The sequence below is a fragment of the Haliotis cracherodii genome, unplaced genomic scaffold (genome assembly GCF_022045235.1).
Source record: "Haliotis cracherodii isolate W230 unplaced genomic scaffold, xgHalCrac1.p SCAF_1, whole genome shotgun sequence".
Lineage (NCBI taxonomy): Eukaryota > Metazoa > Mollusca > Gastropoda > Lepetellida > Haliotidae > Haliotis > Haliotis cracherodii.
This window is the reverse complement of record NW_027266264.1, coordinates 17109767-17131962: the sequence shown is the minus strand read 5'-3', so window position 1 is coordinate 17131962 and position 22196 is coordinate 17109767. Positions and strand designations below refer to the sequence as shown.

The 22196-nt window shown below is 40.4% G+C and overlaps 1 protein-coding gene across 1 annotated transcript in view; it reads left to right on the top strand.

Annotated features, from left to right (window-relative positions):
- LOC139461076 (autotransporter adhesin BpaC-like) overlaps positions 1-21380 on the top strand; it is a 39231-nt gene extending 17851 nt beyond the window's left edge. Inside the window, exons 2-4 of the mRNA XM_071242592.1 lie at positions 15024-15207; positions 16843-17051; positions 19012-21380. Of these exons, the coding sequence (XP_071098693.1) occupies positions 15024-15207; positions 16843-17051; positions 19012-20357 (1739 nt within the window). The 3' untranslated portion in view covers positions 20358-21380. The remainder of the gene's footprint in view (positions 1-15023; positions 15208-16842; positions 17052-19011) is intronic.
- The last annotated feature ends 816 nt before the right edge of the window (positions 21381-22196 follow it).

Below are 22196 nucleotides of genomic sequence, written 5' to 3'. Positions count from 1 at the left end.
AGAGTTAGCATGCTGAACATAGACCAGTGTTCCATGAGACCGTTACAGCGGAATATCCACGCTAGAGTTAGCATGCTGAACATAGACCAGTGTCCCATGAGACCCTTACAGCGGAATATCCACGCTAGAGTTAGCATGCTGAACATAGACCAGTGTCCCATGAGACCCTTACAGCGGAATATCCACGCTAGAGTAAGCATGCTGAACATAGACCAGTGTCCCATGAGACCCTTACAGCGGAATATCCACGCTAGAGTTAGCATGCTGAACATAGACCAGTGTTCCATGAGACCCTTACAGCGGAATATCCACGCTAGAGTTAGCATGCTGAACATAGACCAGTGTCCCATGAGACCCTTACAGCGGAATATCCACGCTAGAGTAAGCATGCTGAACATAGACCAGTGTCCCACGAGACCCTTACAGCGGAATATCCACGCTAGAGTTAGCATGCTGAACATAGACCAGTGTCCCATGAGACCCTTACAGCGGAATATCCACGCTAGAGTTAGCATGCTGAACATAGACCAGTGTCCCACGAGACTCATACCTTCCATATTCCACGAATCCTGAGCCAGGATTCGAACCCGAGTTTTTGACGTTACAAGCGCTTAACCAGGTTACTAAATTAAGGTGTATTCATGTCATAAACTGACGTTGTCAATATTCTACCTGAAGTTCAATAATTACAACTAGAATAGAATAATAAAAATATATTAAGTGACCCTAAAATGTTCATTAAAAATAATATTGGTATTTTTAAAATAAAAATAACTTCTTGAAGCAATTACTGAAAATATATTATGACATGTAGTATTTCCAAGTAGGAGGCTACTTTATACAATATTTCCAAACAGGAGGCTTATAACATGCAGTATTTCCAAGTAGGAGGCTACTTTATACAATATTTCCAAACAGGAGGCTTATGACATGCAGTATTTCCAAGTAGGAGGCTTATGACATGTAGTATTTCCAAGTAGGAGGCTACTTTATACAATATTTCCAAACAGGAGGCTTATAACATGCAGTATTTCCAAGTAGGAGGCTACTTTATACAATATTTCCAAACAGTAGGCTTATGACATGCAGTATTTCCAAGTAGGAGGCTTATGACATGTAGTATTTCCAAGTAGGAGGCTACTTTATACAATATTTCCAAACAGGAGGCTTATAACATGCAGTATTTCCAAGTAGGAAGCTACTTTATACAATATTTCCAAACAGGATGCTTATGACATGCAATATTTCCAAACAGGATGCTTATGACATGCAGTATTTCAAGGCAGGAGGCTTATGACATGTATTTCCAAGTAGGAGGCTTCTTTATACAATATTTGCTAACAGGAGGCTTATAACATGCAGTATTTCCAAGTAGGAGGCTACTTTATACAATATTTCCAAACAGGATGCTTATGACATGCAGTATTTCCAAACAGGATGCTTATGACATGCAGTATTTCAAGGCAGGAGGCTTATGACATGTATTTCCAAGTAGGAGGCTTCTTTATACAATATTTCCTTACAGGAGGCTTATAACATGCAGTATTTCCAAGTAGGAGGCTACTTTATACAATATTTCCAAACAGGAGGCTTATGACATGCAGTATTTCCAAGTAGGAGGCTTATGACATGTAGTATTTCCAAGTAGGAGGCTACTTTATACAATATTTCCAAACAGGAGGCTTATAACATGCAGTATTTCCAAGTAGGAAGCTACTTTATACAATATTTCCAAACAGGATGCTTATGACATGCAATATTTCCAAACAGGATGCTTATGACATGCAGTATTTCAAGGCAGGAGGCTTATGACATGTATTTCCAAGTAGGAGGCTTCTTTATACAATATTTGCTAACAGGAGGCTTATAACATGCAGTATTTCCAAGTAGGAGGCTACTTTATACAATATTTCCAAACAGGATGCTTATGACATGCAGTATTTCCAAACAGGATGCTTATGACATGCAGTATTTCAAGGCAGGAGGCTTATGACATGTATTTCCAAGTAGGAGGCTTCTTTATACAATATTTCCTAACAGGAGGCTTATAACATGCAGTATTTCCAAGTAGGAGGCTACTTTATACAATATTTCCAAACAGGAGGCTTATGACATGCAGTATTTCCAAGTAGGAGGCTTATGACATGTAGTATTTCCAAGTAGGAGGCTACTTTATACAATATTTCCAAACAGGAGGCTTATAACATGCAGTATTTCCAAGTAGGAGACTACTTTATACAATATTTCCAAACAGGATGCTTATGACATGCAATATTTCCAACCAGGATGCTTATGACATGCAGTATTTCAAGGCAGGAGGCTTATGACATGCAGTATTTCCAAGTAGGGTGCTACTTTATACAATGTTTCCAAGCAGGAGGCTTATGACATGCAATATTTCCAAGCAGGAGGCTTATAACATGCAGTATTTCCAAGTAGGAGGCTACTTTATGCAATATTTCCAAAAAGGAGGCTTATGACATGCAGTATTTCCAAACAGGAGGCTTATGACATGCAGTATTTCCAAGTAGGAGGCTACTTTATACAATGTTTCCAAGCAGGAGGCTTAGGACATGCAATATTTCCAAGCAGGAGGCTTATAACATGCAGTATTTCGAAGTAGGAGGCTACTTTATGCAATATTTCCAAGCAGGAGGCTTATGACATGCAGTATTTCCAAGTAGGAGGCGTATGACATGCAGTATTTCCAAGTAGGAAGCTACTTTATACAATATTTCCAAACAGGAGGCTTATGACATGCAGTATTTCCAAACAGGAGGCTTATGGCATGCAGTATTTCCAAACAGGAGGCTTATAACATGCTATATTTCCAAGTAGGAGGCTACTTTATACAATATTTCCAAACATGATGCTTATGACATGCAGTATTTCCAAACAGGAGGCTTATGACATGCAGTATTTCCAAGTAGGAGGCTACTTTATACGATATTTCCAAACAGGAGGCTTATGTCATGCAATATTTCCAAACAGGAGGCTTATGACATGCAGTATTTCCAAACAGGAGGCTTATAACATGCAGTATTTCCAAGTAGGAGGCTACTTTATACAATATTTCCAAACAGGAGGCTTATGACATGCAGTATTTCCAAACAGGAGGCTTATGACATGTAGTATTTCCAAGTAGGAGGCTACTTTATACAATATTTCCAAACATTATGCTTATGACATGCAGTATTTCCAAGTAGGAGGCTACTTTATACAATATTTCCAAACAGGAGGCTTATAACATGCAGTATTTCCAAGTAGGATGCTTCTTTATACAATATTTCCAAACATGATGCTTATGACATGCAGTATTTCCAAGTAAGGTGCTTCTTTATACAATACTTCCAAACATGATGCTTATGACATGCAGTATTTCCAAGTAGGGTGCTTCTTTATACCATACTTCCAAACAGGAGGCTTATGACATGCAGTATTTCTAAACAGGATGCTTATGACATGCAATATTTCCAAACAGGAGGCTTATTACATGAAGTATTTCCAAATAGGATTCTTCTTACAATCATTATTTTCAAATAAAATGTTTCTTGTGTACAATATTTCCAAATAAGATGCTTCTTACAAGCAGTATTTCCAAATATGAGGCTTCTTAAATGCGTTTCAGCGTAATAGATGATTCTTACGTACACTATAATCAAATAGAATGCTTGGTACATGGAGTATTTCCAAATAGGATGGTTCTTCCTTACAATATTTCCAAATCGGATGCTTATGGCATGCAGTATTTCAAAACAGGAGACTTCTTATAAACAATATGTCAAAGTAGGACGCTTCTCGCAGTATGTTACAAATTATACCGTTTCTCACATACAGTATAATGTATTCAGTATAGCCAATTGACTTCCGTTTTTTTTTGCATTGTAGCCAAATGGAATACTTCTTTCTTGCAGGTGAGGTTAGGATTCTTGCAATGAGCAATGGGCATATGAGAGAGGTGTTGCAGACAATCATTTGCAAATTTGGTTCATATAACAGTGCGTGGTAAAAATACATGGCCAAGTTGTGCATTATTAATGTATCTAGACTCGGAATTTGTCGGAATTTCACAATATTGGATCATTAAAGGAGTTTACAGGAATATATGTTTTTCTCACAGTGAAGTACAATGGACATACAAGTTATAAATAGAGGTTATCACGCGAGTGTGTTTGAGGATGGTAAATATCCAATCTCATTAAAATCAGACCTTAGTTCTCGCTACCGCTTTGTTTAGCGGTAGCGAAAACTAAGATCTGATTTTAATGAGATTGGTAAATATCCTGCATTGGTAATAAACATTGTATTTAGCGAGCCCTAATTGTTTATTGCCAGTAGAGGATATTTACCATCCCCAAACACACAAACGTGATAACCTGTTTATTATATAATGCCATTCTTTAATTCTGTGCTTGAGAAATCCCTGTCCCTCTCTCACAAACATTCCCGAAACATTGCAAGTTTTCCTGAAATGCGCGTATTGATAATATATTACGTCACAGGGTAAGTGATGTGTCAGTCGGACAGTGACAGTAGCCAATATAGTTCCAACTGAAATCTGTTTTTTATACAGTGGCGAAGCAACATATACGCAACAACAATTGTTTTTACTTGCCTTTCGCGCAGTCCATCGGTCTGTCCGCTAGAGTAACTGCCCTTTGTCAAAGGGAAGCTACTCTTACCCTAGTCTATGACACGTCACGGCCACGGTCAGACGTTGTTGACAGTCGGCCTGTCCTGTCATAACGTAAGTGCAGTCAGATGTACACACAGCGACAAAACGAAACAAGGTAACAATTCAAACATATTTCGTCCAAATCCAACTATTTTAATTTGTTGAAAAGGTTTTAAGCCGCAGAGGTTGACAAGCACAGATATGGCTACTGATCCCGCTTGGCTGGCCTAGTGCCCTCGCAAAATTGCCCTCGCAAAAGCTCCAAATGCCTTAGCTACGTCAGAGTTGGACACTAATTTTCAGTATATTAGACTATAATGATAGCAAAGATCCCTTTAGTTTATCCAGATTCCCGATAGTTAATTCTGACTCGACTGCCGAATGACAAGGGCGACACCATGTTTGTTTATAAACACTGAAAGTAGTCCCTACTTGACCTTTGATATTTGCATCTCTATCCGCATATGACCCCAACGGATGTCGTTTTTATCCGTTGGCTTTATCCTGCCGAGAATCCTACCCATTATATAATAAGTGATGTTTAATTATTTATCCTCTATATCTTTGGTTATTACAATTTTACATAATCGTTCTGACCTTGGAGTTTTTGTATATTGTTCAATCTCGAAGCATTAATCATGGGATAAACATCGAAATCTTGTCAATGATTATTTCTTTATATTTACCTAAAACAGATACCGTTCATTGTATATGTGAGATTTAAACATTCTATAATATAAAAAAAGTGTTTCGGTAATGTCAACGAAAGTAACCACGATTCCAGATAAATATCTTTAGCTTCTGTAGGAGGAATTGATCAATTCATTTTCAGATTGTACAGAATGTTCATACCAAACCACTATTGGATAATATTTTGTTCTCATCAGCTACCCAGTTATTCTTTCTATGCGTGTCGTACATCATCATATTTTTTGGGGTATCTCGATGAGTTCATTTTGAGGAGTTTCAGTTAGTACTTTATGGCTTATATAAATAGCAGAAATATACCACAACCATTTCACTAGGTGTGTTGGTCTTGACACTAAGAAATCTTTTACATGTAATTAAATTTCAGCACCGTATAGTAAAATTTGATTAATTTTAACATAGAAAATCTTAAAGAATGACTTAAAAAATATTTCAACAAGGATTTGTATATTCTCCAGTATACCAAATGAAATCTTTTTTGGCCTGGATTGATGCTTCTCTTGCATGAATAGACCAATTTTAATTATCAATGAAATAAAAACCCAACTTACACTCAAAGTTTCACCCTTGAAGGACCATTTGGAATTTGGCAAGTTTGAATACAATAATACAATAGCTTTATCTTTTAACAGTGAGTTTCCATTTATCACAGTAATTTTCTAAGACAAAGACAATTTATATTCTAAGACAGTGCTGTGCTTGAGAACATGCTAATATCATCTGCAAATAATTAAAGAAAGTCGAACAACTTATGAATGTAATTGAATACCGTTTGTACAAATGTTATGGATTTCTGATACTAATTTATTCAAGAAAAAGCAAAAAGCCCGGACTCAATACACATCCTTGGCGCACGCCTTATTTGCATTCAAACATTAAACCCTTGTCTCGTACACACTTAAAGCGCGATGGCCCTGACCAGACAACACATCATGCTCCTATCCCCGAGATTGATTTAAAAAGAAATTCGTGAAAGTTTTGATACTGAAACCCCTGGCTTGCTTCGTAAAGTGTGGTTCGACCTTACACTCGGTTTCGCCCGTCCTGGTAAAGAAAACCAAAGGGAATTAACTTCTTTTCCTTCCGTGTATCCACAGATGAACGGGGGTTCGAGTTCGCTAACGAACGTAATTTGGCACTTGTTCCAAGATAGACATATCCTGCCACTGTCCGCTGTCCCGTGAATAACTTCCGAGTTAATTCTTATGCTAATTCCCATGGTCTCTTTCACATATGCAATTCCACTGTAACAGTAAACAACTTTTTTCCATCCCAGCTAAGCTGCATGTCTAAAATCTCGCACATGTTTGACGTCTTGGACAGGGGCCAAGCAGTGTGTATGTCTTTTCTTTTCTTTTAGATTCGCATAACTACAAATTACAACTGAGATGAGGAACTGTGATAAAGAATTGAATTTGTGATGTTTGCTGTTGTTTTTTTTTTGGTGTTTTTTCTGATAATGGACTTAACATGTGACCACCTGTTTGGTAAAATGAACCATCATTATTGGAGTACCTCGAAACCAGTGATCGGTTTCGCGGCACCCCATATCAAGCATCTTGTCGAAGGTGAGGTGAAATGGGGTTTAACGTCGCGTCCAAGATTATTGCACTTATATAGCGACGTTAGGTAAGCAGGGGGAGGCGTATTGCTAACAACAGCGTCGTGTTCAAATGAGATTTCCGTACATCCATTCAGCATAACATCACGCAAATCTTACAAAACGAAATATCCATCTCCTTATCAAATAACGATTCTAGGTATGGGACAAGTAGATCAGCCGGATGTATAAATTATTCAGAAATGGTGTCATCTATTCCTGGAGATTTGTTACATTTTATATGATGAAAGCAAATTATTATAATATTTCGTCTTTTGTTATAGGAATAGTGAGAATATCAAATATTAGAAAGGTATTAAGACGTGATACACATAAGGTAAGGAAGGGAATTTATAGATGTCACATACTTCTTCATCAGTTGAATGAATGCTGCCTCATTGTATTCATTCACCTGATGAAGGAGTAGGTATATACACCGAAGCGTTGTGTTCCTCATAATAAAGAAGTTGACATCCCTAAATTATCTTCCTTTTTGAGAATATGTTCTGTAATATCTTCAGTGAAATCATCATTGGTACCATCATCTTGTAAAAAACTCGAAAAGGCGTCCGGCACAGTTGATGTTTGCTCACCAGCAAACAAATCTCTAGAAATGTACAAAAAAGTCGGCAATCTTTATATTATTTGGAGCATAATTCTTACATTTCAAACTTTGAATCACAGATCACAGTCTCCATATATTGCTTTTGGTATTAAAAATATCCATTCCTTTTATGTCTGCATACAGCATGATATTTGTTTCATATGTATTTATAATCCTTCAATGAGTGACTATCCTCATGCAGTATATAACGTGGTGCTCATTGAGTGCATCATAACCATTAAGTAATAATCTTACATGCAGTGTATTCAAATGGATCGCTTTTTATCTATGCCATATAAGCATGATTTATGTTTCTTAGGCGCAGGGTTACCATGTTTCTCGCATACAATAGCATCACGATGCCTCTTGTCAGTAGTATAAACATGAACAAGCCGCCTTCGTGTGGCAGGAGTTCTGCTGTGTGGCATCAGGTAACAAACAAACACACTTTTATGCAAATTGTGTGCGTTGCGGGTGCTGCCGGTAGGGCAGGCCGTGCTTACCCTTTTGGCGAACACCCGGTGTCATCCCTTTAAGCCCACTGGAATCCGTTTCAGCAGTTTCTGGCTATGACATTTTATAGTTAGTATAATGTAACGTAATGTAGTGTAGTACAGGAAACCACGGTTATAACGAACTCAAAGGGACCACGTATTTTAGTTCGTTGTTTATAAGTATACAGTCAACCACGTTTATAACGAACACGCTTATAACGAACAGACGGATAAAAGGATCTGATTTTTTGGTTCCGTCCATTTGCTGTATATATGCTGTATACATGACGAACTTCGGTTATAACGAATTTAAATTAGTGGTCCCTTCGAGTTCGTTATAACCGTAGTTTACTGTATATGTTTATAATTTCCATTGTGTATACAGTAGCACATGGTTATGTAAACATTTTATCATCATATAACTAACTAAGCTAGAGATTCACTTCCTTGCTGCAGAAGAAGGTGAGGTGAAATGGGTTGTAACGTCTCGTTCAAGATAATTGGGGGCGGTCGGGTAGCCTAGTGGTTAAAGCGTTCGCTCGTCACGCCGAAGACCCGGGTTCGAATTCCGACATGGGTACAATGTGTGAAGCCCATTTCTGGTGTCCCCCGCCGTGATATTGCTGGAATATTGCTAAAAGCGGCGTAAAACCAAACTCACTTACTCACTCACTCAAGATAATTGCTCTTTTATAGCTATCCCACTGAGACAACATGCTGCAGTTTAACATGGATAACCCACACAGACACAGTATACTGACTCCTAGCCGACCAGCCCTTGGTTTTCCCTAACGTGCCAGAAAATAAGTACTATTTTTATACGTCTTTTGATGTGACGCGGTCGGGGATCCCCGACCGAACCCCGACGTTCCTCGCTCCAGTACTACTGAATAATGCATCACAAGAGGAACAGTAATCCGTTACCACATGCTCTGTATGTGACAATCCGTTACCACGTGTTCTATGTGTGACAATTCATAACCACGTGTTCTACATGGGACAATCCGTTACCGCGTGTTCTTCAGGTGACAACCCGTTACCATGTTTACTGACGTGACAATCCGTTACGACATGTTCTATATATGACAATTCGTTACCATGTGTTCTCACCCGTGAAGATCCGGGGTAGAGTAGGTCTTCAGCAATCCATGCTTGCTGTACAAGGGGACTATGCTTGTCGTAAGAGGCGACTAACGGGATCGGATGGTCAGGCTCGCTGACTTGGTTGATGCATGTCATCGTATCCCAACTGGATTGTCTGGTCCAGATTATATTATTTACAGACCGCCGTCATAGAGCTGGAATATTGCTGAGTGCGGCGTTAAACAGCAAACAAACCAACACATCGCCTGTGTATATAGCCACAATGTAGTTAGTAAAAAGGTAGTCTTCGTGGTGGTGGCGGTGCCGAGGTGTCACCATGGTAACACCATGTGATAATCCGTTACCACTTGTTCTATGTGTGACAATCCTTTACCACGTGTTCTATATATGACAATCCGTTTCAACGTGTTCTATTTGTGACAACCCGTTACCACATGTTCTGTATGTAACAATAGTAATTTAATTTGATAAACATGAATCATTAATAAAGACAACGTTATTAACAGTCGATGGCATTATTCTACATGACAAGGCTATATTGCACGTTGCTAAGGTTCACGTAGCAAAAACTCAATACATTGGGGAAGTAAAAAGTAACGTTCACAGGGTGAATAATTTAGTTTGATTTGCATAATATCATCTATCGCTATGGCGTATGTATCAATACGGCATACTTATTGAGAGCTCGTGTCGGCACGGCCTAGCCTCAAGCAAAAGTCAAACACTTCCGCCAAGTGTGTTATTTCAATGTGTTGCCGCCAGCATCCAGGAATCGGCTTTCGAAGAGGAGTCTTAGGGCATAGCTATCCAAAGACATTAATCATGTACATCTATGCATTCTCGTATATATATATCACAAAACATCGATAACACAACTTTGACAACTCGACCATGATGTCACCGCTTCACCTTGTTGTCAAGTACCCTTAATACAGAAAACCCCTTTAAAGACTCGCTCGGAACAGTCTTTATCAACGGTTTGGACTTTCAAAATAGCCCTCCCGTGAGAGCCAGATCGAATATATTAAGTATAATGTGTATGTTGATAATAGTGACGGCAGACACAACCCTCTGAGACATCACAGATCTGAGCAGTAGCATTCTCTGGCTTTACTAAATACGACATATATAGTTTCACTCTCGGCAAACATGGTTATAAAGGTAGATACAGAAATAACCCACTTGAAGCTACTTCTATTAAAGATTATTGAATGTGACCGATGCAAATATTTCATTCAGTGTGTGAGCCTGTGTTTATCCTTTGGTAATGTACCAGAAACTCGTATAGTTAATATCCAGACTATCCAATATCAAGTGCAAAATAGAAGGGGGTGCCATCTCTTGAAAAGGTCTTTTTGTCGTTTTTTAACTAATATCAATGCGAATTTGTGACATTCATTTTCTTATAATCTTGGATCATTTTCAGCACAAAAATGTATTATTTGCACCCAATCACACCCCTTGTCGTATTACAAAATACGAGATATGTTCAATAAAAGCAAAACGGTAAAACCGGGGAAATTTGGATCTGAGTCGTAAAGAGGCGAACAATTGAACGAAAAGTCTATTTGTTCAAGGTTAGTGATGTCTAAAGCGCCGCACTACGTTGTATAGTTGCGTCCCTTTTCAGTGCCAGGATCTGCATCTCGTGGGTCTCGAATTAAGTCGAACCTTTATGATCCTTGGTTTGTCAGCACAATAGCCGTGCTGATGGATTTCACCAAAGTGTTAAACTCATTCATTCACTCACTCATCCTAGGGTTCAACTGGCTTATATATAGTTAAGTATGGAGATTCCGGCAGCAGAAGGGGCGAGTTGATTTTCTCCCGGCATCAACAGATTCGGGAGATTTCATCCATAATTTATCATTAATTTATCATAATGACATGTTATTGCGTCAACTTTACTTGTTAAACTACACGTTCAGAAAGCCTGTCTTAGAATCAATTGCAACAGTAGCGTGACGTCATCATAATGGTTTAACCTACCTGCAACCGTCTTCATGTAATGCGTTATGAGGTAATGGCATTATGTGAGAACGATATGATGACATGCAGCAGTGGCAACAATTGGTACACATGTACACATTCAAGCAAATGATGCAGGCAGAAGGTATTAACTAGCTGAACATATTTTCTTCTGTGGACTAGAAATCTTATTGTCAAGGCATTGTCATTATCAGGAAACTAGATAAACAGAACTTCCAAAATGTCCGCTGAGTACTTTGATCGAAAAGGGCACATTTCCATCTGATGCTTTGAATCGTTTATGAATAGCTATTCGAAACACAAACAATTCTTAACGAGTTTATTAAGCCATCAATACAAAATTCTTAAAATATATTCAGACACGGCCTTAGGGGTGTTGTGGTTTAGGCTTTTTTGTGTTTATTTTAATTCAAAGACAAGACTTGATAATGGGATCATTAAAAATAATACTATTCCTGGCGTGTAATAGGTGATATTTACGAAGGCTGGTCAGGAAGCCAAACAAACAAAACCAACAAAAAATTTAGTTTTCAACATAATCTCCCTGCTTTTCAATACACTTTTCATATCGATAGTGAAGCTTTTCAATTCCATTCAGGAAGAAGTTTTCTTAAGCCACCCCGAAAGACCCATTCACGGCAGCTTTGATGTCATCGTTGTCGTCATAGCACTTTTCCACATCGGAAAATCTAAATCTTTCGGTTTAGGAAACAGTTGGAAATCACTTAGTGCCAGATCTGGCGAGTAGGAAGGGTGATGAAACTCTTCGAATCCACATCGTCACACAGCAGCCTTTGCTTGTCAAGAGGCATGATAGGAGGCATTGTCATGAAGCAGAACAACTCCAGCAGTCTGCATTCCTCGCCGCTTTCCTTTGATAGAATCTCTCAGGCGATGAAGCAAATCAGCATAGTGGCACCTGTAATCGTCTTTTGACTTTCTAAGTAATCAACAAGGATGACACGCTTTGCATCCCAGTGGCTATAAATTTCTACACTGATCTTGAAGATTTGAATTTCTTTAGTGCCTGAGAAGTTGAATGGTGCTATTCCATGGATTGACGTTTTGACTCGGAATCATAGTGGTAGACCCATGTTTCATCACCCGTTACTGATCTCTTTATGAATTTGACGAAATCCTCCTCAAATAGCTCTAATTTGACTCTGGCAATGTGAGTTATTTTTGCCTTAAAATAAAAATTTATAAACTTTGGCACCCAATGAGCAGATATCTTATTCATCTGTAAATGTTCATGAATAATAGTTTCAATGGAGCCATGCCTTCGACCTGTGTCTTCCTCAAGTTCAACAATGGTAATAAGTCTATCTGACAGTATAAGTTTTTTCTATCCCCTTGATTGAATCTTCATTGATGAAAGTTGAGGGATGTCAAGACATCATAAAGGCTTGTTCTCCCCGCCATAAACATATCTGCCCAACGTTTAACACTAGAATAACTTATCCCCATACACTTGTGACATGCGGGCATGAATTTCTTGGTGAGGACTTTTCTCTAAAGTCAAAAACTTGATGACTGCTCGGTACTCGTTCATTTCCATGTCTGTGTCCATTTGGACCCCTATCACGTTCAACTGGCTGTCAGCCATATACAAACGGCCTCAACAGACCAAATACACTTTCGATGAACTACTCAAACAATGTACAACATTGACTAGTTCACTTTGTCTTGGCCCATAGTTGAAAGTTAGGCAGGCTTAGAACTTTTTGATCAGATGTTGTATCATGTGCATGAGTCTATGAATCACTATTAAATATACTCTTCAAAAAAAGAAACTTGACATAGATGTAAAACCACTTTTTGTCAAATATCTAAAATAATTACATTAAATCAGAACCAAATAAGTTAAACAGAAAGATAATGTGTCTATAATTCGCGAAAACACATGCAAAGCACATAAACGTAGCGTTTGGGGATCATTTTTACAGCTTCATCCAAACGCAACCGCCTGTAAAAAACATGCTGGCCCCCTGCTGAATGGGTATAAAAATCCACGTCAACGGCTGTTCATACAGTCCTTATAACGGCAGTAGAGGCGGTGACAGAATGCCAAGACTGAATGCAGCTCAACGGAACAACGCATTTGGGAGATTACAAGCTGGAGGAACTCAGCAAGAAGTGGCCAGGCACTTTGGCGTATCCAGACAGACAATATCCGCACTGTGGACCCGATACAACAACACCAACATAGTTATCGACAGACCAAGGTCAGGAAGACCAAGGGTGACAACCCAAGCACAAGATCGATACATCCGGCTGCGAAACCTCTGAGACCGCACTACCACAGCCACGTCTACAACCACCCTGGGGTACGCAGAATATCAGATCAAACGGTACGCAACAAACTGAGGGAGGCTGGACGTTTTGCACGAAGACCTCCTCGACGTCATGTATTGACCCCACGTCATCTGGCGGACCGTCTGCTTTGGTGCCAACAGAGGGTTAGATGGGCACGTGCAAGGTGGAGAAATGTACTGTTTACTGACGAGTCCCGTTTCCTACTCACACGTGCTGATGGGCGCGCACGTGTCTGCAGACGTCGGGGTGAACGTTACGCCCCTAACTGTGTGCAGCAGGTTGTCCCATTTGGCGGCGGGAGTGTCATGGTATGGGCCGGAATTCATCACGGTGGTAGGACGCCTCTCGTGCATGTGGCAGGTGCATTGACAGGTGTGCATTACAGAGACTTGATCCTACAGCCTTACGTTCTTTCTCACGTCAACGTTCATGGCGGACAGTTCCAACAAGACAACGCTCGACCGCATATTGCACGTGTTTGTCAGGACTTCTTACACCACAACATCCAGACATTACCTTGGCCAGCCCGGTCACCATATTTGTCCCCGATTGAGCATCTGTGGGACGAGTTGGTTCGACGCGTTCGCAGAAGGAATCCACCGCCCCAAACACTTCCCGCGCTTCTTGATGCACTTCAGCATGAATGGCAGCACAACCAACAGCGTGTTATTGACAACTTGATTGCATCTATAGGTCGTCGGTGTCAAGCGGTGATTGATGCACGTGGTGGGCACAACCGATACTGACATTTTCTGTACCCCTGTGACATTAACTGTATCGTGTATGTGTGTCTGTCTAGGTGACACGATTAATGTTTTGAACATTGTGTACATTGATCTTCAAACAGTGTTTCAATTATGGTTTCTGTGTCCTATTTTGAAACAATCGCATTATATTACATTTTGAAAGTCAATGTCAAGTTTCTTTTTTTTTGAAGAGTATAGTATTAAGATTTCTTTAAAATGTAAAACTATTTGTTTTTCATAAAGTTGTAGGGTAATGTGTGTGTTCTGAGCCTTGACTCAAAACACTCTTGAGCCCAGGATTAACTTGGGCCTCTTACACCCGCTAGGCCTGCAAGTTGATTGGGTATTAGGTATATTGGGAGTTAGAGAAAACAAATGAATAAACAAATGAATCTGTGTTTAGCAATCACGTGTGATCCATGTGTCCAAGATTGGGATCGTCCTCGTTATTTTCGTCACTGTTGTCAGTCACAGGATCAGACATGTGGGGGTTCACTTGTACTTCTTCCTCAGAAGTCACCATTTCATCTTGCGAGAAACATTCACGTTCCATGAAAACTCGAAAACTAATGTCACCGTCAGAGGCGAACATGTCGCAAAGTTATGATCAGGATACCGCAGAAAGGTCACTTGCCCAATACGTATAAACAAACCTGATGAATCAAAACAAAATACAATACAGGATATACAAAAATCGCGGTCTTATGCATATATGCAGGTTCAGTTACAAAAACGTATTAACATATTTCTTGTGGCAAGGTCAACAGTTTATGTTTTTTCATTCCAGTTCAGCTAAGTTCCGGTTGCGAGCCGTCCAGGTCGGAGTGTGGAGGGTCTGTCTGCTTCCACATCTACACATGCCACAACTCCTTCTCGGGGGCCAGACAGACGTGTAGAGAAGGTGGACTAACCCTTGCATCTGTTGCCTCTAATGAAGAGCGTCAGTTTCTGCGAGAGGTCATCGAAAGAGCGTATGTGCAGGTCGTGTGGGGAGATTCTGTGGGATGTCATAAATGGATCTGTGGGCAGGTCGTGTGTGGAGATTCTGTGGAATATCATCAATAGATCGTATGTGCAGGTTGTGTGGGGAGATTCTGTGGGATTTCATCTGTTCGCAGGTAGTGGGAGGGGGGGGGGGGGGATTCTGTGGGATGTCAAGAATGGATCTGTTCGTATGGGATGTCATCAATATATCTTTTGGCAGGTTGTGTGTGTGTGTGGATTCTGTGAGATGTCATCAATAGATCTTTGGGCAGGTCGTGTGGGGAGATTCTGTGGGATGTCATCAATAGATCGTATGTGCAGGTTGTGTGGGGAGATTCTGTGGGATGTCACCAATAGATCTGTTCGCAGGTTTATGTGGGATGTCATCGATGGTTGTATTTGCAGATTGTGATAATTTGTCGACAATAATAATGCGATAAGAAAAATGAGAACAATGGCATTCTTTTTTAGATGAAAGATATAAGTTTGTGATGACATACGCTAGACCATCTTCCCGAGGCAAGAGCGTTAACTGGCTTTAAAAGTCCAGTTTCCACCCTTGCCGAACTTGGCTGGAATTCCTGGGCTCAATCATAGCGCCACCCGTGGCTATTACGAGTTTTGTCCCTTCTGTGCCTCTCCTGTGGACCAATCAGATTTCACCTCTCGTATCACTTGCATTTGCTTCAAACACAATGGCGGCGCCCAGTCAAGATCTATATTGTGATGAAACGGATTTTACATCGCGAAGTGTATCAAATCACGTGAGCGCCTTGATCAAAAACATGAAAAGATTTGGAATATATGTGTTGACACCGAGTTGGCGGTGCATGTGCTTTGCAATTCTTGCAATCGACCGAAATCTGCGTGACTGTTTACGAACCGGATTTCGATTCATTGCGCGATTTTGATTGGACTATGCATAGACTCGTTGGTCCAGCCAAAATCTATGTCCATAATACCAGCCTAGTTCGGCAAGGTTGGAAACTGGACTTTTATAGTCAGTTAACTCTCTTGCCTCGGGAAGAAAATGCTAGACACGAGATGTTATTTATTTGGGAAGCGAAATGAATTCACGTCGCTGTAAGTGTCCTACTTCTGCATAACGTAAACAAGATGTCTCAAACAATGATGATAACAAGTAGTTTAAAATTGTTCAAGGCACATTCAATATCGATCTTTGGTGTAAAACTCTTCTTAAATACCAGCTTCCCAGTTAATACACTTGGATGACATTAGCCAGTACTATGTATAGAACATGTCGAACTCACATGGGTGTTAGGTAGTTGAGCTGAAGGCTTGTGTTCTGCGCTTTCAATTTAGACCAGGATGTGTTACTGTGAGGATATCTTCAAAATATAAAACTAAAAGCACAATGAGTTGACCCACTGACTATGTAGACACACACACACACACCTCTCAACATTGAAGTGCAGTGGTGTGTTGTGCTGATGCGCGTCGTCCTGTGGATATCCCTGGTACAAAAAGGTCTCCAGCAACCCGTGATTCATAAGAGCCGACTGAGCTCGCCAACACCATATTATTTACATGTAACTGTGGTGTAGCTTGAGTATCGCTGGCTTCGGCGTAAAACACCATTCAGTCAACTTTTTGTTTTGCAGGGGCTCTTCCGACAACCTGTTCTGGCTGGGAGGCAAGCGAGATTCTGTTTCCGATGAGTTTTCTTGGCTAGACGGATCCCCGTTCACGTTCGCCAGTGAGACCAGTACGTTGTCTGATCTCTGCCTCAGGTACCGAGGCATCGCGTTTAACGACTTTGAATCCAATACGTGTGACCAGTGGCACCAGTATGTTTGCAGGAATGGTACCGGTAAGCATCATTCTAATATCAGGAGTGAGTGAGTGGCTGGGGTCGAATATCGTTTCGGGTAATAATCCAATCATGTCAAGGCCTTCCAGCTTTATCCTGGAGGAAAGTGAACAATTGACGCAGGTCGAACTCAACTAACACGGGCATCACATGAAATCAGGGATCCCTCAGTTTGTTTGTTTGTTTGTTGTTTAACGCCGCACTCAGCAATATTCCAGCTATATTACGGCGGTCTGTAAAATAATCGAGTCTGGACCAGACAATCCAGTGATTGACATCATGAGCATCGATCCACGCAATTGGCATCGATGACATGCATAAACCAAGTCAGCGAGCCTGACCACCCTATCCCGTTAGTCGCCTCTTACGACAAGCATAGTCGCCTTTGACGGCAAGTATGGGTTGATGAAGACTACTTGCATGTCAGAATACCTTTGTTACACACGACGATCGCGCGAGTGTTTCCCACTGTTTTGCAGCCGCGGAGATTACTCCCATGTTAGTCGCGATTACTTACGCGATTATGTAAGCTATCGATCAGTCGGTTGGATATTTGTTATATCGATTACATAATGGTATCATTGTAACTGTCAGAGCTGTGACATTCGTGTGCCATTAGCTGCGTCACGATCGCAGACTTCATCAATACTGTACAAAAGGCACAAGGTGTTCCTTTCCGAGGCGTTCTTCCCCACACTGTAGCAAATATTTGTGACGGTTACTATTCACCATTGTCTCCATCGAGTGATGGTTTGAGCCGGTTAAAGAAATGTTACACTATTATCGAATATTCGAGGGAGGCCATGCTGTTGTTCATTACAGATTAAGTTCCGGGATATCAAAGACGACTGTGCTTGTCGTAAGAGGCGACTAACGGGATGGGTGGTCAGGCTCGCTGACTTGGTTGATGCATGTCATCGTATCCCAATTGCGTGGATCGATGCTCATGATGTCAATCACTGGATTGTCTGGTCCAGACTCGATTATTTACAGACCGCCGTCATATTGCTGGAATATTGCTGAGTGCAGCGTTAAACAAGAAACTAACAAATAAACATTACAGATTACCTGTGTAGATGTACGATATCCAGTCATATTTTACCTATCAGTTTACTATCTACACTCTATATAGCTTTAATCTAAGCTATATGTATACTACTTTTAAAAAGTTAAGGACCATACGATTCTTTCATATTACTACAGTTAATCTGTCATGCTGTTAATCACGCTGCCTAAAGGCTTTATTTATTGTTTCGTTTCGTTTGTAGAACAGATCGAAGCAATGTACACTGCTCAAGTGAATTAAAGGACCATTCGATTCCTTTACATTACATGACAGATTAACTATAGTTATAAGATATACAGATTAACTCCAGTTATATGATATACAGATTAACTATAGGTATATGATATACAGATTAACTCAAGTTATATGATATACAGATTAACTCCAGTTATATGATATACAGATTAACTATAGGTATATTACACACAGCTTAACTACAGTTATATGATATACAGATTAACTACAGTTATATGATATACAGATTAACTTACTATAGTTATATGATATACAGATTAACTACAGTTACATGATATACAGTTTAACTAGTTATATGATATACAGATTAACTTACTATAGTTATATGATTTACAGATTAACTACAGTTATATGATATACAGTTTAACTACAGTTATATGATATACAGATTATCTATAGTAATATGAAATACAGATTAACTGTAGAAATATGAAAGAATCGAGTGGTCCTTAACTTTTTTTAGTAGTATACATTGCTACGATGTGTTCTGCAAACTAAACTGAACATTAATGAATACAAGAGAAGTATATATCATAAAGGAAGTTACTTAATACTTCATTGTATACGTGCGTTTTACATCATTCATAACGTGTAAAGACGTGTGTATTGAGTTGCTGAAAGGGATTACTTAATGTTTAGGGGTAACGCCGGCAGTACCTACGACTGCTGCCTCTACAACAACGCCGATAACAAGTATGACGACAACAGGCACCACTACAACAACGCCCACAGACACAACTGAAACACAACCGACAACATCAGGAGCACAACCGACAACATCAGGAGCACAGCCGACAAAATCAGGAACACAACCGACAACATCGGGAGCACAATCGACAACATCAGGAGCACAACCGACAACATTAGGAGCACAGCCGACAACATCAGGAGCACAGCCGACAACATCAGCACAACCGACAACATCAGGAACACAACCGACAAAAACGGCACCACAACAGACAACATCGGGAGCACAAACGACAACAGGTGCACAACCGACAACAGGAGGAGCACAGCCGACAACATCAGGAACACAACCGACAACATCAGGAGCACAACCGACAACATCAGGAACACAAACGACAACAGGAGTACAACCGACAACAGGAGGAGCACAGCCGACAACATCAGGAGTACAACCTACAACATCAGGAGCACAACCTACAACATCAGGAACACAACCTACAACATCAGGAACACAACAGACAACATCAGGAGCACAAACGACAACAGGAGTACAACCGACAACAGGAGGAGCACAGCCGACAACATCAGGAGCACAACCTACAACATCAGGAGCACAACCTACATCAGGAACACAACCGACAACATCAGGAACCCACCCTACAACATCAGGAACACAACAAACATCAAATTCTAACTTAACCACGACAGCATCGTCAACACAAGGTTGGCTTGGCGATCTATCAACATCAGGAACTACTGCAACTCCACAGCTAGCAGCAACAAGTTCGGGGGCATATGGGGTCATTGGGGGACCTTCTTCAACAGCAACAGAGACACCAACATCGAACGACAACGTCAGCAATGGAATTGCTCTGTCGGCATCCCAGTCGCCGGACATGCAGGGGACCCAACTAACATTCACGCCTACTTCTACAACCGTTCCCTCTGCCAGTGCGTACCAGTCGACGTTGAACACAAACTCCACGTCCAGGTGCGGCTGTTGCGCCGCGTGGAGAGAGTTTCTGAACAGGAACTTGTCACTGGGCAGCTTCAGCCTCGATGACCTCCTAGTTTACAAGAAGAAGAAGTTACTAACAGTGGATGACACGCGTGTGTCGGCACGTAGCATCGGAGGCAGTGCGGTTGCGCTGTTGGTGATCAGCTTTCTCACAATTGTCGTGTTGGACGCCGGTAAGCTCTTGCATGACTTCCGTCAGATGTACAAAAATTTGAAAGAGTCTGTTCGTCCCCAAAACGTGATAGACAATCGCGTTGATGATGCACACTTGTCTGCGTGATACCCACATCTTTTGCATCATCACACGTACATGCAGTCTCCGACGGATAACATACAGCAGTATACTACACTTAACAAGACAAGTTATTTTAATGAATAGTTTTGGGCACCAATGAAACGCATCACAGTAACACATTCATATTACACAGGAGTCGTTTGATATGATGTATAACATTTCTTGGCGCTGGACAATATATGATAGCTGTCTAGTGCTCATAATATCTTGGGGGCGGTCGAGTAGCCCAGTGGTTAAAGCGTTCGCTCGTCACGCCGAAGACCCGGGTTCGAATTCCGACAAGAGACCAATGTGTTGAGCCCATTTCTGGTGTCCCCCGTCGTGATGTTGCTGGAATATTGCTAAAAGCGGCGTAAAAACCATACTCACTCACTCATAAGATCTTGTCATGTGGGCTGCCGTACAGGGGAAAGTTCGTTGGATGTTGGATCAGTTAGTTAACAAGTATTGATAAACTTCTCCCCTCGCCAATCTTCTCCGATCCTCCCGAAGCCAGTGGTGATTATAGAATCATCAATACATCAAACCTGGGCCTACTTGCACAAAGCGATCTTAGCGCTAAGACTATTGTAAGCCTATGTTAAGGAATGGCCGTTACGATCATCTTAGCACTAAGATCGCTTTGCGCAAGTGGGCCCTGGACCTATCCTGGGGGAGGTATGAGGCGATAAAGTATTTTTCTACTACAAATGTATGTCCATGATGTTCAAAACGTATATTTGTTTCTCTGACTAAATGAGCTCCTTAATATTTTTCACAACACATTTTAGGACATCTAAGTCCAGCGAACTATTTTGTTTTGTGTCGAACCTTTTTTACCTACTTTTTGTCTTGAACAGATGCTCTTTCTCAACCGAAATTCCAGCCTTTATTTAAGAAATAAAGTGTGCTCTATCATCATGAGTTGTGTAATAAAGTATAGTTTGACATGAACTATAATTATAGTTAAAGCAGCAGGACGCTAGACCAACTAAAAACTTGTATTTTTTCGCAGGATAATGAACAATAGCCGCCCTTGATCTTTTCAAGAAGCATCTTATCAATCTCATTAAAATCAGATCTTAGTTCTCGCTACCGCTAAACAATGATCTGAGGACATCCCGGCCTTTCTTATAAGCGGAAGTGAGAACTAAGATCTGATTTTAATGAGATTGAGCATCTTATTGAATCATTAATGATTTTGTATTTGACTTTATAAGATGATGCGACTGTTTTGTTTTGTTTTGAACTCTAATCAAAATCCCTAGCTAATTAAAAGCATGTGATGGTATGTACTTAAACGTCTATGTATTTGATATATTTTATGTACATTTGGAATAAACTGTTTTCTGTGAAAAAGCATGACAGTGAAGTTTTATACTACGCACACGGGGCGATCAATGATTACCATATATATCGTATACTGCTCACAAAAATAAGTGATACTGAAATGATATGGTTAAGCAAATCGGTATACAATTAATAAGCCATGGCTTATCCGAACTTGACAGACTATTAACGTTTGTAGGCACGCATGCAATTATTTATACCAAGGTGACCTATGACGAAGCAAGTGGTCGATAGCATATCATAGAGGTACTTCGTCAGGACACGATGAACGATTGAATGTTGTTTTGCGCCATAGACAGGAATGCCCCATTTCCAGAAAGTGGCATGTCACTGTGAGTTATAGGGTTTTGACATTCATATATGATAAATATTGAAATGTATATAAAAATACAATAAGAGGTACATCTGCTATGAAACAAAAAAGCACATAAACAAGGACATTCCTGTGACCAATATGGCTAAAGATACATGTAACCTCTTCACATAATTATACGG